General features: G+C 43.2%; 1 protein-coding gene across 2 annotated transcripts in view; it reads left to right on the top strand.

Moving 5' to 3' along the window:
- Positions 1 to 24013, top strand: part of RUNX3 (RUNX family transcription factor 3) — a 224035-nt gene that overhangs the window by 182664 nt on the left and 17358 nt on the right. For both annotated transcript variants that reach the window (XM_083751840.1, XM_083751841.1), the window contains one exon: positions 17744 to 17908. In XM_083751840.1, the coding sequence (XP_083607966.1) occupies positions 17744 to 17908 (165 nt within the window). The remainder of the gene's footprint in view (positions 1 to 17743; positions 17909 to 24013) is intronic.

The following is a 24013-nucleotide window of genomic DNA, read 5'->3' as shown; positions in this document are numbered from 1 at the left end:
GAGGGCAAGTCCCTAGAGTCTTGTAGCAAACCAACCCTGGTTGGGCAATGATGGCTCTGGAAGAGAGGGAGCATTCAGCATGTTGTTCTCCAGCTCTTGCTTTTGCTGGAAGCTTGCCAGCCACGCTAAGAACTGCTGCCAGGCAGCCTGCCCTGAAACAGCTGGCACCAAAGCAAACGCGGCACTGAGCATTCCTGGATTCTCATGTATATTAGCATCTGAAGGTACAACAACATATTGTGCCTCACACCCCGACCTTTGATTATCACATGTATTAAAAGATTCTCATATATCTAACAACACTGCCTGGGGAGAGAGATTTCATAAATCTGAGATTCAGCAGGGTCCAAAATTCATGGCTATATTCAAGGTTTAACAGGGGAAAAACTCAAAAGAAAAGGCAATTCAGATAATTTGTTGTGCTTATTATTATTATTATTATTATTATTATTATTATTATTATTATTTATTACTGTTGTTGTTACCTTACAATGGACTGCATCCAGATCATCCTACCGCATATTAAAAAGGCAAGATATAAATGGGGCTCATGGGCACATACTCAATTCTTTCACTGCTCCCTTTGCAGCTGGAGCAAACAAACCAGGAACTCTTCAATTAATTATAGTTTCTTATTCTGTCTAAACCAGGAAACCATGGCTCGAGGCTTTCAATTTCAAACCAGGGTTTCATATCCTGGCTTGTTCCAAAGCTCTTAACCATAGTTTCCTGGTTTGGATCAAGTGGGGAAAATAGGTAAATGGAGACTTTCTAGTTTCAAGACCAGTCCTACCATTAGGCAGAATGAGGCACATGGAATGTGAGGGGATGCCTATTTATTTGGAGGTTTACAAAAGGGAGAGCAGGAGGGACCTTGAAGTTGCCCATCCATAGCTGGACAGCAGACAGATGGCATACACAGGTCACCTGTAGACTAGTACCCACTGTGGTGAGGTAGATTATATTTCTCTTTAAATCATGGTAATAATTTATAATTTTGCATTTATCCATATAAAGTAACATATGCAGATTTTGTGCATATCTGTGGCCTCTTCTGAGGCAATGTGTAAGTAGCCATCCTGATCTTCCCTCTTCAGGCTACAGTGCCGAGGATCGTGAGGGAAGGCGTTACAATTAACATGCTATAAAACTGGCATAAGTTTATTGAGTAGTTCTAGAACAGGCTTCCTCAACCGGCCCTCCAGATGTTTTTGGCCTACAACTCCCATGACCCCTAGCTAGCAGGACCAGTGGTCAGGGATGATAGCAATTATAGTCTCAAAACATCTGGAGGGCCAAGGTTGAAGAAGCCTGTTCTAGAATATACATTTTCCAGGAGATTATCTCCTGAAGTCACTTTGCAGGCAACAATACCCGGCAGTTGACTCTGGGTGTTGACAGTGGACCCAACAGCTTCCCAAGGATGCTGGCAGCTGGTGCCAGCCCTGTACCAGCAGCCAACATGAAGCAAGGTAAACCTGGCCAGAACAGAGACAAACCAATAAGAAAGCAAGACAGGAAGGAGTAACCCAGGTAACTTAGCAACCTTAAAAATGGTTGCCAGAGAGGAGGTGTGGCTATTGTCAGTCAGAGGATAGGCAGGCCTAGTTCCTGGGACACCTATGCCCCAAGGGGTGGGGTGGGGGGCTGTGATAAGATAGCAAGCAAAACCAGTCAGGCAAGTTGGAAACCCGCCAGAATCATTGATTCTTCAAGATAGTTTTGGCTTAAATAAAAGCAATTAAGAGCAGCACATGCCCTGGTTAAAATTATATTTACAAAAAGAAAAACAAGGAGAGCAGAAGTCTCTGTGATCTTGCCAAGTTGTGAGGAGAACGGTATTACTATATTTTCTGGTCCACTGCAAAAGTATGAGAGCTGATACCACATTTGAGGGAGCCCTTAGCAAAATCCCTGCCCTACCAAGCCATGGACTTGCCTAACACCAGCCGTGGGTAGCTTTGAACCATTTAAAATCTCCCACAATGCCCTGGCTGAGGCTACTTCAGGTAGGAAATGTAAAGTGGTGGTTTATAACCATCCACAACTTGGCATGTTTGTGTGTGTGGCAAATTGATTATTTTTCCCAATCTACTCATTTATAGTCAGCCATTTGTCAGGGCTGTCTCCTTCATCCAGACATTTGATCATCCAGACGCCTGGGCCATGCGCCCTGTCACCATGTGTACAATGAAGCTTGCTCCATACTTATGAGTCTAGGCACACAACTTTGATTGAGCAGGAGTTCCAGACGCCCACAAAAACCGTAAGTGTGAATGTCAGCCCCGTCCCACGTTCTGTTCAGGTTTCTACTATTCAGTATTCAGATCTCTCTCCCTTGTCAGGGTGAGATAGCAACTCTCTTATCAGCAGCACTTTTTATGATGGATGTAAACCTGCGTGTTTTGGCAGCATCCCAACAAGCCACCCAGCAGTTGCTGGCTGTTCTCAGATCCTGCCAGGAACTTGGAAGGGTGTCATCACACCACTAGAAAATATTCTGAGTTAATAGCTCTGCCTCTTTCCCCTCCACCCTTGAAATCCATAGGTCTTACTTGTGGCCCCTTAAAGACTAGCCAATTCATGATGGCATAAGCCAGAGGGGGGCTCATTATACCTGCCATGTCTCCCACCTGGCCTGTGGTGTGGTTGTGCCCAAACCATGCTCCCCATCCATCACCTGACATCAGATGCGGTAGCAGTAAACCCACTCTAAATGTGTTCCTTATTCTCCATTTCCACCCGCTAGTACATTTCAGTGTAGGGTTTACTCTTATTATTATTAAAATGTGGAATCTTTTTGTGTTGTTCTGTGGAGACAGAAAAGGGCACCAAATTAAAAAAAAAGGGTTTTAATGTTCAGCAAACACTGTGCAAGGCTCCCAAATACCTTTGGGGCCTGGATCTGGGGCAGGTCAATCCTGGGTCATAATGTGGCCATTTCAAATGACCAGATCAGGCTCCAAATCATGGGGGGCGGGACGGAGCACACAGCCCTAATTTAAACCCTCTGTATACCACTTTAACCGCCATGGAGATTCCTGGGAACTGTAATGTGTCAGGGGTGATGGAAACTGTAGGTCTATGAGGTTAGCACCCTTAGCCTCTTACAGTTCCCAGGATTACTTTAGCATTACTGTTAAAGCAGTATACAAATGCTTTGCAGAGTATGGTGTGGATGTGACCAGAGAGTGCTTTGTTTTCTTCCTTTGCAGCTACGATTCAAATTTGAGCCACGCCTGCAAAGGAAGCTTGTTCATTGCCCCCACAGCTTAAATTGAAGCTGAACTACAAAGGAAAATTTGAGCCTGAGTTGTCCTTGTAAAGGAACATTTTATGTCTTCTTCAGCCATGGCTTGGATTGTAGTTGGGCTTCAAAGGAAGAAGCTCAACCTGAGGTCACTCCCATTCTTCCTTTGAAGCTACTTCATCTGACACCAGGTGATTCACAGGCCCCTGCCCACCTGTTAATGTGGTCCACAGGGTGTAGGAACATTTTTGATCTGGCTTATCAGGTTATGTCCACCCGGGCATATGCTTTTATGGAGTGTCTTAAAGATTAACACTTTAAGGTAGATTGTGCTTTGGGGACTACCTGAAAGACTAAGAAATTTGTGAGCCAATTTGGAGCAGTGGTTAGAGTGTTGGACTGTGACCTGGGAGATCAGCGTCCATATTCCTATTTGATCATGAAGCCCTCTGGGTAACTTTGGGCCACTCACCAACAGCATTTTTGATTCACGTATTGTTTCAGGAAAGTGCAAACTAGGTAGTTTCTCATTAAAATCTGAACCGTTTGAATTTCTCCCCCATCCCTCCTTTTCACCCGCTTCATACCAGTGCATTATTCAGCATGCAAATTCTATTCTGTATCTGAGCTAATTCACTCCTATATGGTCACTCTCCTCAAAACTGGGCAGCCTGAGACTTAGCACAGGCCTCTTGAGCCTCACCCGAGTGCCCTGGGAGGTTTGAGGAAGGCTTTGAAGGAAGAAAAAGTGACGGCAGGTGGAGACAGGTGAGGTCCTTTCAGGTACAGGAGCATCCTCAGAGATCTCTGTACAGAAACACCTACCAGGCAGGGCTGGCCTTACCATGAAGCAACATGAAGCTGTTGCTTTAGGCAGCTGATTTCAGAGAGGGCCCACCCTTCCCCCCCTTTCTATTTTTGGCTTTCAACTCCCTGGGTCCCTTCAAATTAAAGAAACAACAACAACCCAACCTCTTTAAAACAGGACACCTGAGTTTGTATTTATTCAACATTAGTCCTATGCTGAGTAGACTCATCGAAATTAATGCTCATACCTAACTTCGGTTGATTAATTTTAGTGGGTCTACTCTTTAGTATATCTTCATTGGATACAACCCACGGATACCCTAACTGACAGATAGCAAACTCACAGCAATGCACTGGCATGCGCAAGAAGGGATTGGCACATTTGTCCATTTTTGTTTCAGTTTCTTATTCCCCCCCCCCCCGAATTCAGAGCATATCCACAGCACATATAGTGTACGCATTTTTGTGTGCATTACGTAGCTGGAGAGCTGCACTGCAAAATTTGGAGAACTGCAAATTCTCAAGGATGCCCGTGTTTCACTTCATGTATCGTTTTGGAAATTGTGCAATGAGTAGGTTTGCCTTCAAATGTGAACTGAAATGAATTTCTCCTCCATCCATACGCATAAGGGCTAGAAACTTCTTTTAAAGAAGGTTTGGGTTCTCAGGAATTTCATATGCTTTTGTGGTTGCAGTGGACACACACGCAGAAAGAGCCCTGAGAACAGAGACCAGCAGTACTGCTATTAGTAACAACAATAGGCTGCACAGGATCAGTCCGTTGGCCAGTTTAATATTATTTTTCGAGCCTTAACGGCTTCAGCTTCTGGAGCACTCATGAAATATCTGGCTTAATAAAACATAGTGCCTGGCTGTTTCCTTGCTAGCTTGGGAATTTTTTTCCTCCCTCCAGAAAAAAAACAATTATCAAGTCTGGCCAAAATTCTGACTCCTTGGTAATTACTAGTAACAAAGTGCAGCTCTTTAGGGCTTTCTTAATATTGTGTTATTTTTAAAAAGAAAGGGGGGAGTGAAGGGGGGACGGGGGAGAAGCATGTTTCAATTACCTCAAAGAAATATGATTACATGAGGGTCAAACAATTAAGCTAAATGGTTCATGTGTTGGTTCATTACTTTCCCCATCCATAAACTCGGAGGGCAAATTGCCAGGAGTCTCAAAGTAACTGAAAAGCAGGGGAGACAGAGGACGTTCCTCCCCCTACTTGCTTCTCCCAACATAACCCTGTTCACAGCCTCTGGTGCTTTACTGCAGTTATGGCATGCCTAGGCTAGGGAAATGAGCTCTGCTTTAACTACATCCAGGCCCCAGTCTGAACACACAAGCAGAGCTAAGGGCTCCTGCCCACCTTACCTTTTGTCTAGGCACATTTTTGTGCTACAACAAACACAGCCCCCAAAACAGTCCCATTTTGACACAGTTATATAACCCATGATTTCAAAGCTATAAAAAATGTGATGGGCAGATCACACTTCCGATAAGTCCAAATTCCCCTTCCCTGCTTTAAAACCTCAAAGAACATAAGAAGGCCCTGTCTGCTGGATGAGGCCAATGGCCCATCAAGTCCATCAGCTTGTTCTCTCAGTGGCCAATCAGATGCTTGCGAGAAACCTGCAAGCAGGAGATAAGCGCAGCAGCACCTCTCACCACTTGCAAGACTCGGCAACTGGTATTCCAAGAAGGATAGCTCAGTTGGTTAGAGCATGGTGCTGACAGGGCCAAGGTTGGAAGTTTAACCCCCGTATGGGAGAGCTGCACATTCCTGCATTGCAGGGGGTTCAACTAGATGATTTGCAGGGTACTTGCAGAATTCTATGATTCTATGAAATACTGCCTCTGACAGTGGAGCTATTATATCCCTGTTCCATAATCACTTTGTATCCAACTAAAAAACCGCCCAAACATAAGGAAGGTGCTCTGATAATTTCAGTTACTCTTTTCTGTACTTTTTTGTAAGGCTGTGATGCCCTTTTTGAGATGAAGCAACCAATATTATTGACACTGTAAGTGTGACCGGCAGCAAAATTTTGGAGTGTCAAGGATCCTGTTCAGGGTTCCAGCCAGCCAGCCAGCCAGCCATGCCCTCTTCCAGGATCTTCCATTCCGTACTCTGTCTCCCTGCCTCCACCTCAATTGCTTGTGGCTTTTTCTTTCTCAACATCCAGCCAACATTCTGTGCCCATTGAGCATAATCAATCCTCACTGAGCTGTTTTGGGGGTCGGGGTCTGTCTTAGCAATTCACCAGCCCCATTGTTTTTTGTGCTTCTGTAAACCACGGGGTGAACTTGTGTTCCTTGCAAATATGGGGAAAAAAAGTCCATCCATTTTGCCGTTGCCGCCGTGCAATTTCCAGAATGCAATCACATTTTGAAGTTAGAGCTTTGAATAAGGCAGCGCTGGCATTTCAGCTGTGCCTTGGTGTTATTTTCATTCCTCTCCAGAAATTACAGAGTTCTTTTTATCTTGTGTACAGTCAGGACAGACAGAGTGATGATGGAGACTTCTGTGGGTGGGGGGAAGGAAGCTGAACCTTAAGCAGAGCTACTAAGAACTAAAATACATGTCCCTATTTCATTGGAAAGTAGTTTGGTGTGTGTGGAGCATATGTGTGTGTCTAACCCTGTCCATTTTTCGTTCTAGCCACACGCATTGTAGAATGCAGCCTTGACAGCTTTCCACTGGTGTAACATGGCAGAGGGGACAGGGAATTGTAAACAACGGGTTTAAAATAACAAAGATACACAAGAGTCTCTTGACAATTCAACGAGAACTTAAATGTATGCAAAATAAGCACAGTGACCATTCAGTATGGCAGTTAGTTTGGAGGTAATACAAATCCACTTGCTTAGCATAGTAGTGGGACTGGTAGCCATTGTCTCTAGTTAAACTCAGTTAATAGGTTCAAACTTTCTCATTAGTTCTTATTCACCTAGTCCTCCTTTGGATGAAGAATGGCAACTTGGCAGTGTGTTTGATCTGCTCATGGCTCATGGGGAGAGAGAGACTACAAATCTTTCCCTTGCTTATGTGAACTAAAAGAAAGATCACTGGTATTTCCAGTGAGATACAGTACACAGGAGGATTTGATTCCTTCTCAGGATGTCTTTGGGAGTATCAACGGATAGATATGAAGACCAGGAGGAGGAAATATGTATGCAGAACAGAATGTGAAGGCAGAGGAGAACTGAAAAAGCAGAACCATTAATACTTGTTGAAATGAGCTGGACCCCTAGGGCAAATGGGGCACTGCCTCACCAACCTCAATCAGCTGGAGGAGGAGGGTCCTGCTTCTGAGCTTCCCATGGGTATCTGCTTGGTCACTGTGAGAACAGGATGCTGGGATAAATTACTCTTCAGCCTAATCCAGTAGGCTTCTCTGATGTTCTCTGGAGTTTTTCACTGACACTTTTTAACTTCTGTTTACTGCTGGCTGCTTTGCAGCTGTTTTGTTGTCATTCTTATTCTTGTTTTATGGCTGCTGTTTTTAATGTGGGATTTTTATTTTTGGTGCTGGGATTGTCTTGCTTTATTGTGTTAATCATTGTTTTAGTCACTGTAATTAGCTGCCTTAAGCGCCTTGCATTGAGAGGCGGGACATAAATAAGTTAAATTGAGCGTGCCTGATGACTGGAAGTTTAAGGAATGGCTCATACAGGGGCCCAACTGGCCACCTCCTCCTTTGAAGGTGAAATGTTTTGCTGGACCTTCATGCCAGGTGTTCTTGACTGATGCACTCATCCAGAATTGTCTGCCTCAACAGTGGTTCATTTGAAGGGGGCAAGGCCAGAGCAGTGAGTAATCCAGAGTCACAAGAAGCAGCCTTTTGGGGATGGATCACCTGGGCTCACAGAAGCCTTCTGTTCTTGCATTCTTGCAGCACACTTGTTATCTACTCAAGGAGCACTGATGTGCCACAGAATGTGGTATGAGAATAGGAAGTTGTTTAGTGCCAAGTCAGGCTATTTGTCCCTGTGTAGCCCCAAGGGTGGGGAATCTTTTCTCCAGCCAAGTAATATGTGCAAACATGCATGTATATGTAACATGCGCACAAAAATGCATTTATTAGTGAAAAGGACAATAAAACTATATTATATTAGGGGAAATGGGTTGCAAAAATATAAATGTTTGACAGAATTGCATCCAAAAATGTGTATATTAGGAGAAAGTAACACTGGAATGCAGACTGATATGCAAATGTGGAGAACTAAAGCTAAGGCTGAAAAAATTGGAAACTGAAATTGACAGATTTGCCAGTCCTCCCACTCCCAAGTACATGTTCTTCAGATTGCGGCCTTATGGTAAGACAGGCTCAGCCACAGAAGAGACTGCCTGGGAGTCATTGTGGGTGCTGAGTTGTGATTGACAGTAGTCAAAAAATATTTAAAGCTGGCATCAGTTTCCTTTCACATGCTTTTTTAGCCTCCTTGTGGTTTCCCCCTTCTTTAAAGGTAGGGCTGCTGATTAAAATGTGGGGGTTTTTTCATTTATTAATCATCTACATTGAAATAAATTTGTACTTTACGAAACCTGCAACATAAGTACACTTGTTTAAATTGTAAGGTAGTATTAGATCAGTCACAGCTTAATGAGCAAAAGTAACCACACGTTGTTAGAACATGTTTAATTTTTCTCATCTGATCCTTACTACTGTGGCATGGCAGAACAAAACAACTTTAAAGAAAAAGAAAAACCTACACAATTCACAGTTGAGCAGTACTTTTATTAGGACAAACTAAAATGCCGCAAAATGACGAGTTTTCAGGTCCTCCAGAATTCTTCATTAAGTAGACTGCTGTTGTCTTTTCTTATGGATCAACCTTTGCTTTAAAAAACAAAATAAAGGCTATGTACACATCAGCAGCTTTAAAACCACGAGGTTGCTTTTCCCCACTGAGTTTCAAATGGTTTTCTTACATTGTTGTACGGACCAGCAAAAGAGCAAGGAGCTGCCCATGCCAAACTCCAATTCACACATGTGCTGTCTGTCATCTGCTCATGTGCAACAGCTGCCTGAAATGTACGCACCTCAGTGTAACCATGGCTTCCATTTGCAAATCACATGGAAGGTGGTTTGAGGGAAAGGACACTACTCAGGAATATTTCTTAAGAAGCTACAGGATACAGATGGATTGTGGCTAACATTGTTTGGCTTCAAACACTAGTGATGGGAGAGCAGCAGAGCTGGAATAAACGGTAACGTGTACATAGCTAAATTAAGCAATTGATTTTGGGGGGGATGGGGGGGGAGGAGAGAATAGCCCATCCTGTTGATTTATGCAGCATCCCTCCATTGCTCAGTTAGGAAACTGCTTTATACTGAGTTGGGCCCATTGGCCCACTAGCTGAGTTTTGTTTGCACTAGGTGTTAACTAAGGATTGAGCCCAGTATTTTCAGTTTTGTTGCATGTCTAGGGGCTTCGGATTTGTTCCCAGTCCTACCTAGGAACCTACGGGGTGCAACGGGGAGTAATAGGCTTATGTGCACTCCGGCGCCATGCATGATAACTTGGAATGCAATCCCCGTGCAAATTGGGGGTTGCCTGTACACAACAAGAAAATGGACTACCTAGAAATCACAAAGTAAAATGGCAGCAGTGATGATCGCTGGGAGGAAGGGTGTGTGCAAGAATACAACTAAAAAGTCACATTGCTGGTGAGATTTAAAGTGCATCAGTGAATAAAAAGTATAGTACCCTTGTACCTTAACCAGCAATATCAAAAGCAACAGGATAGCCACTGTGTTGCTTTTGATAGTGCTGACTCATATTTTGCAACACAGGGGTTGGTTTGTTTACTCATTCTTGTACCTTAACCAGCAGTTTGACCTACAAAAGACAAGAAGTGAGCACTGTTTGACACTTGAGATGTGTGTTTTTGGGGCCCGCTCTATTCCTGTTATTGTAATTTATTTAATTTTTAATGTTTAATTATTCTAACCCACCCTGGGAACTGCTGGTGAAGGTGTGTAACAACAACAACAACTGCTGCTTGAAGTTCACTTTAAGGCACAGTTACAGTAGTCATTTGAAAAGTTGCCATCCCTATCAATGTAGCAACTAAAGCTTTAGTTGATTAATATTTTTGCTTGTTTGCTGGACTGGCTAAATGTTGTAGATCCTGATTTGGGGTATGTATAATTTCAGAATGGATTGTGGTTAATAATGGGCCCTAATTCTTAATAATAATTATGGTCAATAATACATTTATTTCTGCTAAATAACGCTGATCTGATAATCAGGTCAAAGCAACAGGCTCCTCTAGATTACCCTCTTTATTGAACATCCATCCTGATTTGCTCACAAAAAGCTAACACAGGGGTTAGACTATGAACCAGACTTTTTTGAGTTTTTGCTCTGCTTTGTTTAAAGTGCAGTTACGTGACAATCAGCACTGGTTCTGATTTGCTTGTGGGGTGGATATATGGCTTACCATTAATCATTTGTTCTTCTCTCACTTTTCAATAAATTTCTCTGTTACTTTCTTAACTTGAAAAGCCTTTTTAAAAAGTAGATTTATTGAGCCAGGGCGACAGATTGCTTTAATCCACTTTAATTGCACAAGCCTAATTTTCTGAAAAGCATTTGAATCACACTTGTGACTTTGGACTTGTGGAATAATTGTTCTACATGCCTATCACCTCACCTAATCCCATACTGAATCCCACCATGCAGGGAACAAATAACCAATCCATAGAATGCACTCCTAGCATGTCAAAGTAAGGCCAGGAGCAGACCAGTGCAAATTTAGACACCTCCCTAGCAGCATCTACAATCCTTTGCAAGGTCCCCTTGCCATGAGGATCATCTCTGGACTGAGCCCAATATTTCTAATTGCCATTATTTTTATGAATTTGATATCTCACATGAGTTGTATTTTGTCTTATAGTGCCACCTATAGGCTCCCTGCCTTTCTGCTTCTCAAGTCGATTGCTGTTGGGGGGTCTCTGAACAATAAGATCCAGGTTGCCATGTTTTGAGCCTGGGCAGTCTTACGTTGTTTTTCAGACCTTAAAAAAAGGGCTTCCGTTGCTTTCCACATTGGTGAGCAGCCCAAAATAGATAATGCTACAGATTGGGAGGTGCCTGTTTTCAAATGGTTCTTTTCCAGCTATGTATGCATAGAGCAACACCTATATGCAGGTCTACATCACTGTAGGCGATAGCCTTGTGGCCGTTTTGGCACACTGGCATGCTTAATTGCCACCCCAGTAAAAACTTCATCAGCCAGTTTTCTGTAGGATGGTCAGGTGCAAAGGAAGACAGGGCTCCCTGCACCTTTTATAACAGTTCAGGAAAGGAAATTTCATCAGGCATAGCTTGCATGCAGCTTCCTATACATCTCTTTCCCTGTTTACTGTCTCCCAGTTTCTCAGCTTTTAACCTGGAGCCCACTTGGCACACGTAGGACTGCCCAGAAGCAAATGCTTTGGCTGATGCTGTGTGGAAATGTTTCTAGGAATGATTAGGACACTAACACATGCTTATGGAAATCTCAGACAATTGGTTCCCTTGGTTTTAATCAAATGATCAATTCCCTCTGCTTACATTTGCGTTACGCGTATCTGCACTGAGCAATAGTTCTGAAGAAAGTAGCTTACTTTATGTTTGCTTTTAGATGGTGCATGTATATATCCCTAAAGGGAGTCTAAAGCCAATTCAGAGGGCAATGCTTCCCAAACACTTAAAAAAACCAACTTATTTAATAGATTTATATCCCACTTTTCAACTAAGTCCCCAAAGTTGCTAACAACACCAAAGAAGCACATGCTCAGAAAACAAAACAACCAGTCCTGCTACAGTAGGAGCCGGCATCAGCTGCTGTTAGTTGGTTCTGTGGCTGCCAAGGAGGAGACAGGCCAGCTGGAGCTGGTCTTGAAGCTTCCCTTGCACTCTTCTTCCTTTCCCATTTAATGGTCAGATTCCAAGCTAGAATTTCTCTAGTTTTAAATTTTGATACTGTACCATTGTTTAAATTAGCCTTCACCGACATGGTGCTCTCCAAATGTTTTGGACTTCAACTCCCATCAGCTGCATGCAGCCAGGATGGCCAGTGGTCAGGGATGATGGGAACTGTTGTCCAAAACAATAAAGTGTAGTAGTGTAAAACCATTAAGTCCAGATTCCAGAGTCTAAAATTACCTAATTGCACTACTTTTCCTGGCTCTGCTTCCTGATTTCTGAATCACCTCTGACATCTGCCTACTGCTTGTCCTTGACACTTTTTCATGGCTTGTTTACATTAGTGACTGGGGATGGAGGAGAAATTTGATTTAGTATATATTTAAAGCCGCATCTATCCAATTTCCACTTTCCAAAACAATATGCAAACTGAAACACATTCATCTGATTTTTGCTATGCAGTTCTGCAACCAACCAGTGCTTATATAAGTGCACATATAAGAGGAAAGTGTGCATAAAAAGGAAGATATTCATGAAAACAGCATACAAATATGCTTTAGAGGAAATTGCTTCCAAAAATGTATACATTATTTAAAACTGCATATAAAGTGTTTATTGGGATAAATTTGTACTAAAATGTTAATGAATTTCCATGATGTTGTTGTTTAGTGGTTTAGTCGTGTCCGACTCTTCGTGACCCCATGGGCCAGAGCACGCCAGGCACTCCTGTCTTCCACTGCCTCGCGCAGTTTGGTCAGACTCATGTTTGTAGCTTCGAGAACACTGTCCAACCATCTCGTCCTCTGTCATCCCCTTCTCCTTGTGCCCTCCATCTTTCCCATCATCAGGGTCTTTTCCAGGGAGTCTTCTCTTCTCATGAGGTGACCAAAGTATTGGAGCCTCAGCTTCACGATCTGTCCTTCCAGTGAGCACTCAGGGCTGATTTCCTTAAGAATGGATACGTTTGATCTTCTTGCAGTCCATGGGACTCTCAAGAGTCTCCTCCAGCACCATAATTCAAAAGCATCAATTCTTCAGCGATCAGCCTTCTTTATGGTCCAGCTCTCACTACTGGGAAAACCATGGGTTTAACTATACGGACCTTTGTTGGCAAGGTGATGTCTCTGCTTTTTAAAATGCCGTCAAGGTTTGCCATCGCCTTTCTCCCAAGGAGCAGGCGTCTTTTAATTTCGTGACTGCTGTCACCATCTGCAGTGATCAAGGAGCCCAAGAAAGTAAAATCTCTCACTGCCTCCATTTCTTCCCCTTCTATTTGCCAGGAGGTGATGGGCCCATGATATATATATATATTAATCCATTTGGCGCAAAATGTGGAGAACTGAAGAATGGAAAATACTGAGACAACTGAAATTGACAGGTCCTTCCGTTCCTAGTGGGGATTTGCACATATTAAGTGGCTATCACAAATTAAATAGTATGGGAAGTAGTATCTTCCTGTCACCACACATAATTTCCATCTAGTCTAATACAGATTTTCTGTTAATTCATTGTTAATGTACAATGATATGTGTTAATTCAGCAAGGCATTAAATGTTGAAAATGCATGTGTAAACTCGCCCAGAGTCCAGTTGCTCTCAGCTGAAACCATTAGTCAGTTGGGATGCCCACTAACCAGGAAAAAAATGGCTTGGCCTATGCTTTGTGCCATTAGAAGCTATGCTTGATGGGATAGATATAAATGATGTCATTGCATAGCCACAGATCAAGCTTCTGTTAAAGGTTTAGTTACAAGGGTTAGTTGAAAAGTTGCCCACTTCCTGCTTCCAGCTGCAGCAGCTGCAGAGAGCAAAGCAAGCTGCTCTCCCAGAATCATCCCAGGCGTGGCAGATGTAGCAGGGCAGGGAATCTTATCACTGTGTAAAATCAGGAGTAATCCACTGAAAACAACTGAAGTGAAAGAAGGACTCAGCCAAGGTACCGAGTCTTGCCAGCTACATCAGATAGACCTGCAGATCAGCACATGCCACAAAGCTTTGTTTCAATATAGGCCCTTCCCATCCCTAATTTATTTGTGATTCTCCCGGTTGAGAACGAGTGTCTACGATTGCCACATCTGCAATGCATGATCACATCTTTGAAGAGGCAGCGTGGGGCTGTTGTTGATACATGCATGTCAAGTAATTAACATTACTCATTAATGCTTATCTCTCAGCAAATTCACCCCATGTACATCAGTATTCAAATAACCAATCAGGGCCATTTCCATTTAGTGAGCCACAAGTCCTCCGTTTCTAATAGCCGAATCTTCATATCGGGAAAGTGTGACTTCCTCAGGGAAGGTTAACTGGCAGCCTGAAGGATGGATTTCTACCACAATGTTAATCAAATCCTGTTGAGAAGTTTTGCTGACAGAAAAGAAAATTACTTTCCAAAAGTTACAGGCGATGAGAGGCTTCCATGCTATAATGTTCCATCTCTGTTTTGTGGTTTTGTATGCGGTCTCTTGGGCAGGCATGAGGCTGCATTCACAACTCAGAGGTCTTTTTCTGCTAGAGGCGTGGCTACCTTATTATGGAACTTAACGAGCCATGAGGAAATCAGTTTGTGTAACAAAATATATTCCTATATTCCTATTTGAATAATAGAGCTCCACACCCCAGAATATGTTAACAGCCCCTGTTATAAAGGGAAACAACTTTAAGTGAAAATGCTTCCTTTTTCTTCTATTAATAGAAATTACTATTATTGTTAATATTTAATAATATAAGGAGGTAGCAATTTCCGTTCCGACTTCTATTATTCAGTCAACACTGTTTGCATTCTGTTGCACTTCAGGTTCTACCAAATACTTTATTGTCTCCCTGTCCGCTTTTTAACGTAACTTACATAACTATGTAATTTACATAACTTACATTTCATTTCAATGTAAGGGAAACATCAAAATACATTAGTTATAATGTGTGGCCTTTTAAAAAAACCCAGCAACAATATAGACGAACACCAATGGTATTCACCGAAATGATTCTTGGCCACAGATGAACATGTGAACTGCAGCAATTTCTACTCTATTTTCTGTTTTTGTTGGAATCATTAAATTATTGATTGCAGCTGGTTACCAGGCAGCAGGCAGGGGTCCCTTTTCCTAATTTCTACAGGGTGGTGTGGTATGTTGCAAAGCAAAACGCTGACGAAAGCTGCAGCCACCCACCATCTTTCCTTCTAGCTCCCTCTCTATCAATCCCAGCTTTTGCCCAACCTTCTCAGGTGCTGACGGCAGGTCTGATTGAAGGAGGGGAACCCTCCATTAGCGATAGAGCACACACATTGCGTGCAGAAGGTCTCAAGTTCAGTTCTTGGCAACTCCGAATGGGACTGGCTTTTCTGAAACACTAAAGAGTTCCTGCCAGTTAGTGTTGACAATATTGAACTCGATAGACAATTGTCTGACTTGGTATAAGACGGCTTCCTGCATTCCTACGAACTAATCAGTATGACTACCACTATCATATCTAGTTTGATCCGTAGAGTTGGGATCAAATTGTGGGAGCTCTCCCATGACTTAAAAGAAGGGAAATCGAGTAAACATGGCACATCTCCTCACTCCAAACAACTGGACTTCAGCCAACACATCAAAAGGGAGAGGCAGAGAGACAGACTGAGGATAATGATGATTATTTTCTCTTCACAGTTGGTCCATTCATCAAGTGGCCAAAGACCCTTCTATCCCTCTTAATTGCTGAATATGCTTACCCACTTGCTGCTTTAGGGAGTTGGTGTAAATCTTTGGACAACATATACAAGCCAGTGACTGAGGGTGGGGCCTTGACACACTTTTTTCTTTGCTTCAAGGGCAGGAAAAGTCAATAGGGAGGTATCTTAAGAAAGCAAGAGGAAACCAAAGGAATGGCTCAGTGTGACCAATGGCGTAAGAAACGTTCACATCAAGCATATCAGGGCCAGCCCAGGACATTTTGCTGCTTGAGGCAAAACAAAAAGTGGTTGGGGCCCCACTCCACTTCCCCTGCTGTGGCAACTGGAGGCAACACAGGGAAGCCCAGGAATGCTGAAGGCAGAAGGAGAAGAGGCCAGAGAGCAGTAAACAGTAGCAGCAGCAGCCCTGCTCTTTCCAAGCACTGACTGCGAGTGACAAACACTCTGCCACTTGAGTTATGAAGAACCTCTAGTCCAACAACATATGAAGATTCTCCATCCATAGTGTACTTCATACCTCTCCGCCCTCTAAAGTTGTTTGTCAGAAATTATGAAACTTCCCTAAAGCAGTTAAGGATGAATGAGCAACTGCTGACTGCAAAAGGTGAAGGAGGAAAAGGGAATCCAGGCCTTGTTGTCAGAGTGACAGGGATCCTCCACTGCCTAAGAAAGATAAATAAACTCTGCTAAATTTTGCCCATTTAAAATGGAAGCAAGGAATGTCAAACAGGCTATTATAAGGCGTGTGCATCACAGAAAGCAGCCGCCGCTTTGGGTTGGTTGGTTGGCTGACGGGTTGAAGTTAAAAGACTTTGCCCTTCCACAAAGCGTCCAGGCGATTTTCGGAAAGAAAAAAACATATAAAGCAAAAAATGATAAAGGATACCAGCTGTATAACTTAATGCTGACTGTGCTTGTATGTTGTATGACAGTTTTAACTTTGCATTGTTCTAGCTTTTATGAAAACACCACAACTCTCCCGGAGGTTTAAGAAAGCCAGTTCTTTTCTGCCCAACTGGCAACCCTACCCTGGGAGACCTATCATCTCCACTAAATGCAGGAGTAGCCAATGTGGTGCCTTTCACATCCTGTTGGATTGCAACATTTACCATGTTTGCCCAGCTGCCCAGAGCTTTTGTCATGTTCCTCCAGTTCAAATAAGAGGTTTGCACCCAAATGCTGTGGATTTTTTTGCTTTTATTTATTTATTACTGCAAAGCAAATGCTTCTCTTCATCAGAGCGGGGGTGGGGATTTGAACACAGAAAGAGCAGCTTTCAACCTCTCCTTTAAGGGATACGTTTCCAGCATTCCATGCTGCATTTTTCAGCATCTCCGCCTTGCGCCAAAACGCCCCAAACTACCAGCGTGCTTTTTATTACTGCCTGCAGTATCAGATTCACATCTATCCTTCCATATGGAAAACATTTCATGTGTTTGATGTAGTGATACAGATCTTCTTATTGGGCAAGCGGGCTGGGGACCCAACGTGTTCATGTCATGATGTCATGGTGTGCCAAATGCAAAATAGCATTCGTTTATAGTTCAATACATCCTTGTGGACACGAAGAGGGCAAATTCAGTAGCATGTTGTTTCTGGTTGCATTTTGTTCCCCCACCATGCTCTGAATTGGTCACATCCTGGAGGCAGGGGGCAAAAAGGATAATCATTATGCTGACTGCCACCCAGAATATTCTAGCATGGCCATTGCCAACCTGGTGCCCTCCAGATGCTATGGATTGCAATTCCTTTCAGCCAGCTGGAGTTGTCATCCGAAATACCTGGAGGGCTCCCTGTTGGCAAAGACTGTTCTAGCATAAGCAACATATCTGAAATATAAACTGAGACCTGCAACAAAATGTCCATCTTCCTTATAAGGAATGGGAAACCTGCAGCCCTCCCGATGTTGTTGGGACTCCAACTCCCATCAGCCACAATCAGCATGGTTAGTGATCAGGGATTGTGGCAGCTGTAGTCCAGCAACATCTTGAGAGCCACAGGCTCTCCATCTCTAGTCTAGACTCATCTTTCACGGGCCTGCTGGCCCCAATTGATTCTGTACTGAATGTACTTGTTGGCTTTCCTTGCTGTTCCAGGGCATCGACAGAAGCTTGAAGAGCAAACCAAAACCTATGGGGATCGTTTTGGGGAGCTGGAGAGGTTGCGGCACCCAATGAGGATCACTCCCACCACCCCCAACCCCCGAGGATCTTTGACTGCTCCTGGACACTTTGGGACACAAGCACAGAGTCAGATCCAAGGTAAACAGATTTGGTTCCTTTGTAGGCTCAGGTTTCTCTGCAAATGGTCCTCCTGGTGCAATAAGTGGAGCTGTATACGGGTTTGGTTTTTTTAGTTTGGCTAAGGAACACAGCAGCATGCATATGCAAAGTTCAAGGTTGGTGTACAAAGTCCTATATAATTTGGGACAAAGATGCCTACTACTACTACTACTTGTTAGTTACTAGGGCAACCCAAAGCGACTTACAACCAAACAAACAGAAGGTCATCTCCCAACTGATCACTGTATTCTGCAGGAGAAGCCTCCTGCAGATACCACCTCATCAGGAGGTCTGTTCCATACAATGCAGAAACCAGGCCTTTAGTGTGGTGGCACCTACGCTTTGGAGTTCTCTCCTGCTAATGTACCAGAGAGGTGCTGTCTCTGTCGTCTCTTTGGTAGCTATAGAAGACTTTCCTTTTCAAATATGCCTTTTTATGTGGAGGATTATTATTATTATTATTATTATTATTATTATTATTATTATTAGCTGTATCTGTATTGGATTTGAAGTTGTTTTTATATATGTCAACATAGTTTTATATATGTTTTTATTGCTGATTGTTAAATTGCTTTTCATTGTTAAATCATTTTGAGGTGTTTCATAGGAAGCAATTCATAAATGAAAAAATAGCAATAATAAGTAGGGTGTGCCTTGGCTGGCTGGCTTGAGTCATCTGCTGGTGTTTACTAGCCCAGTTCTGCTTCATTTGCTCTCTTCACTTCACTATAGTACTTTGTAGGCTGGATCCCAAGTCTTTCTATTGAGGTGAAAGGGGTGAATGTGTATTACTCCAACTGTCCTTTTTCTCAGTCTTACTCCCAATTTTTCAGGAAGTTCATGAGTGACTACCACTATTTTGCCTTGTATTCTAGCATGCCTGTTTTAAAAAGCACGTGTGAATGTGCATATATCTGGTGCACAATGAACTTTTCCTCCCTTCCCCTGCCAACCAACCACTGTCTGCTCCAAAACCAAATATTGCTGAACCATTGCAACTATTCCATATTAAGATCAGCCATATGTTTTGTGAGATTAACTGATGTAACTGATTATATGTTGTGTTCAACATTATTGGGGTTAAAATTAAAAGGAACTGTCAATTTACAGTATGAACCGACCGCCTAGATATCTGCAGATGAAGGGTGGTATACAAATTTAATAAATGATAAGAATAATAAACAATGCAAATCACATCAGTAGCTACTATAGAACAGACTGATGCAGAACAAATGACTACATGCTGTACGATGTAAAGTCAATGGATAATTTTTAACATTTAGCATTTGTAACTTGCAACACTGGGCAGTTGTGGTTGTCCTAGCCGATGGTGCCCTGAGAAGCTCCCCAGACTAGGCACCTCTCTGTCCCCTTTCTACATTTCCTAGAGTGCCAAAAGCAGCCTCCAGCTGTTTTGTGACTACAATTCCCATCATCCCTGGTCCTGTTAGATAGGGATGATGGGAGTTGTAGTCCCAAAACAGTTCTAGGGCTGAGTTTGGGGATGCTACATCAGGCATCATGGGGCAGTGTGAGAAATTTTAAATGCCGACACTCATTGCGGCAGCGGACAGTTGGGATACCACTTATATTTCCCACAGTGCAGTGGAGTGACTCAGCTTTGGGCAATCTGGGAAATTTGAAATGACTTACCACTCTCGCTTTGGCCAGGTATAGGCAAAAAAACGTAAGGGTGGGGTAATAGGTGCCAGTACTCACCATGAAGTTGTTATAGTAAGCATCACACCTTTTAACGACAAAAGAGAGAGGTGCCGTTACTGTGTACCCTTGGGAGGAGGGTGCAGATTCATGAAAGCCAGAATGTTGTAGATGTTAGCATTTTTATGTGATAATAAGTTACAACTTTCTAAAGCCACACTCGGGGTGATATACAGCATCTTGAAAACCCTAAAACGGTTGAAGCCACCAGTGTTGGTCATGGTTTGGAGAGACCACATAGTTTTCCTGGGTGGCCTTGAGTACAGTAGTCTCTTAATCTAAGCACTTACTAACCTTGAGTAGATTTTGCAAGGATTAAAAAGAGCAGAGCCCTGTTTCAGCCACCCCATAGTTCATTGAAGGAAAGGTCAGGTACAAACAGAGAGAAACCAATATGATAGTCTTGCTTCTGCCCCCCCCCCCCGAGCACTCATACCATTCAATAACAACCACACAAACACCATACACACAATAACTTCCTCTGTTTCTTATGCTCAGACCAGAGTACTCATGATGTTTTGTTTTTGTTTTTTGCAAAAATGGTACCATTCGTGCGCAAGGTGGGTACATCAGCAGGCTTGATCAAGCCTAGAGGTTTGCAGTCAGCCCAAAAAGAAATATGGTAGGGGGGGAAACCAAAGGACTTCTCTCCCCCCCTCACCCCAACACACATAAATAATGCTAAAAAGCAACTATGCATGCATGTAGCAGGTGCCTGACACACCTGGATCCATTGCCATTAAACAAAATTGGCTCCAGGGCTTGTTTGGAAGGCTTCCAAAAGCAGTTCCTGGCTGAATGTGGTGCAAGATAGAGAGGGATGGAGCGGAGGAAGCTTAGAGGACGAGGAAGGGACTAGCTTGTGAAGGCACAGGGTTGGATGACTGGCAGCTGGCCCAGTCCACACCTTCAAAGCTCCCTCTTCTCAGGTGGGGATGCTCTCCTACTCTGGGCAGCCTCATCCCTGAGAAGGAAGAGCTTTAAAGGCTCCCAGGACGCACACAGAATGTTTTGTTGCAGGGCCCCACTTGTTTTTCTTTAACCACAACTGACTCAGCCTTAAAAGGCGAACACAATACTCTGGCGCATGCAGGTCAGGCAGTTGCCTCCTAGCGCTCATCACCAGAATAATGTCTAGGGTAGGGCAAAGCCAACATTTCTCACAGAATAATTTTCTGGCTCTTGTTTTGTTTTGTTTTAGCTCTTTCTTAACTGCTAGAGAATTTTAGTCCTCCCTCTGGGAAATAATCGGCAAAATGGCCTCCTCCAAGTTTCCCTGGCTGCGAATTTTTAACACAGCCATCAATCCAGTTTAAATATTGGTCACATCCACACCATACAGCTTCCCACAGAGACTCTTGGGAGCTGTTAAATTGGTATAAATGTGCTTTAACTGAATGGTGTGGATGTGACCATTGATAAAGGAGATTATGGGCTTGGCCCTTCTGGTCCCCTCTCACTTCCTTCATCTACCAACATGAACTAACAATAGAGTTCCATCTTGACAGCAATTGAGCTGCAATTTCTCAGAAAAGAATTTCATCATATCTCCCCCAAGAATATTCAGCAAAATGTGCCCACACATGTATCTCGCTGCCAACAAACAGTGTGGAGAATTTTCATTTCTCCTCAGCTTTTGTCTAGGAAGGTATCAGTCACATCTAAATCATCCTTTCAAAGCACATTTATACCACATTAACAGTTAAGGCTTCCCCCAAATAATCCTGTGAACTGTAGTTTACCCCTCCCAGAGTTACAATTCCCAGGATCTTTAACAAACTACAGTCCCTAGGATCCTTTTGAGAAAGCCATGTCCTTTAAATATGTTTAAAATGTCTTCTTTCTTCTTTGACAATCACTCGTAGCCAAGTAAGATTATCTTCCATGAACACGGTCTTAACAGTGAGTCTGTAGATAAGTGTGGAGGCCAGTACTGGATTCCACAGTGGGGACATAGGTTTCTGGGCAGGAGTTGATCATGGTGATGGTTTGCCAAACGTGCCTTTCTCTTAGTTCACTTCTCCCTTTTGTCCTGAGTTCAAGCGTCTTCAAAGTCCATGACACCTTTGGTAAGGGCTGTTCTCCAACTGGTGAGCTCGCAGGCCAGTGTTTCCCAATTGTTGGTGTTTATACTACATTTTTTTAGATTTGCCTTGAGAGAATTTTTAAACCTCAAAGTGCAGCACATTGGTTTTTTTGGATGTTGAGCGATAGGCCAAGCTTTTCGTAAACTTCTGTGAAGATATTTATGATGGTTTGGAGGTCATCCTCTGAGTGTGCAAACACTATGTTGCCATCAGCATCCTGAAGCTCTATGGCGGAAGTAGCGATAACGTGGCTCTTTGCTTTCAGCCTACTCAGATTAAAGAGCTTTCCATCTGTTGGATATATGATTTCTACCCTGGTGGGGAGTTTCCCTTCGACAAAGTGTAGGATCATGGCAATGAAAATAATAAATAGAGTTGGTGTGATAACATAATCCTGTTTAACACCTGATCCGACTGTGAATGGTTCACTTTGAGAGCCATTGTTATCTGCAATTGTTGCTGTCATATGATCATGGAGGAGCTGAAGGATGTTCATAAATTTATCTGGGCAGTCAATTTTCAGAAGGACAGTCCACAGGGCGTTATGATTTACAGTGTTGAGGGCTTTAGTCAGGTCAATAAGCGCCATATACAAGGGTTGTTTTTGCTCTCTGCATTTTTCTTGAAGCTGTTGAGTGGTGAAAATTATGTCCACTGTCCCCCTAGAAGGGATTCATGGACCATTTTGGGATTCAGGAAGGGTAGCCTTGGATATTGTTAGGAGACGGTTTGCAAAGATCCCTGCAATAATTTTGCCATCCGCAGAGATGTCTTGATATGTTCCGCAATCCATTCTATCACCTTTTTTAAAGAGATTGATAATTTTGGCATCCATAAAATTTGCTGGGATCTCCTTTCTCCTCCAGAAATTTTCAATGAGCTTGTGAAGCTGTTGTGTAAGTTCAATTCCACCCATTTGGAAGACTTCAGCAGGTATCCCATCAGGTCCACTGGCTTTGTTGTTTTTCATTTGGTTAATAGCTGTACGCAATTCTCCTAGATTTGGAGATACTGCAAGCTCATCTCTAATTTGTTTTTGTGGAATATGTGAGAGGACCTCAGCAGCTATGGGTGAGTTGTGGTTAAGGAGATGCTGGTAATGTTCTTTCCAGCACAATGCAATAGCTTCCTTCTTTATCTTTTAGAAGTGTGGTACAATCTGTTAAGTGTAGGGGGCATATGCCATGATTTATTGCCCCATAGATAGTCTTTGTGGCTTTAAAGAAACACTGCGCATCATGAGTGTTGGTTAAGTGCTGGATCTCTTGAGGTTTTTCTCCCCACCAGGTGTTCTTTAGTTCTCTGGTTCTTCTTTGAACCTCAACCTTAGCACTGGCATAGGTTGTTTTTTTCTTAGTGGCACAGTTTCTATCTCTTTGTCAGAGCTGAAAGGCCTTCCTTTTCTTGTCAATAATGTGTTCAATCTCACTGTCATTCTCATCAAACCAGTCTTGGTGTTTCTTGGTTTGGTATCCAATGGTTTGTTCACAAGCTACAATAATGGATGTTTTAAGCTTCCTCTAGTGTTCCTCAATGTTATCAGGGAACTCTGAAAACAGATGGTCCTTAAGAGACTTGAGTCAGAATGACTGAATCTGTATCCACTGCCCATGTGCCAGTTCAAGACTAGGGGCTTCCAGATTTCACGGTCCTGGGTTTGGGATGGGTTTTTGGAATACGTCTATGTGTGAATCTGTTTTATGTGTGTAGTTCAGTGCACGCTGACCAACGCACAGTCTTCGCAGCGAGGCTCTATTCTGATGGCATGAGTATCACGACGACCAGTAGATTATTATCTGCTGCAGCCTTCTTCTGCCTTCACAGCTGTTGTAACATGCCACTTGTTATCTTCTGCCTGTTCTGCCATTGAGGACTTTTTGGATCATTCTTTGTCTAGCTCCTCCCCTTTGACCGTACAAAGGTTATAGGAATGTGTAAGCCCACTCACCACAACAAGGTGATGATCCAGCGAGTGTTTAAAATGTATAGTGTGGCTGTGACCAAAGTTTTTACCTATCTATTGTATGCTTTCTTTGAGCATAAGGACACCACACTGGCCAGCTCTAGATAGGGAGATATGGAGGGCTGCATTCATTCCCCAGGCCTGGGATTCCCTATCCCTGGCCTAGCAGTAGGCTCAGTTCTGAAGCACCATGACCTACCTGAATCAGACCGGACACAGGCTAGAGCTCAACGTCGAGCCTACCAAGTGGCAATGGCGACGGCGAAGAGGGCCTTCTTCGCCGCCTCCATTGCATCTGCAGAAAACAGCAGCAGG

This window comes from Podarcis gaigeae (assembly GCF_964106915.1).
Source record: "Podarcis gaigeae genome assembly, chromosome: 8".
NCBI classification, from domain to species: Eukaryota; Metazoa; Chordata; class Lepidosauria; order Squamata; family Lacertidae; genus Podarcis; species Podarcis gaigeae.
The sequence above is the reverse complement of the archived record's forward strand: the minus strand, read 5'-3'. Positions and strand labels throughout refer to the sequence as shown.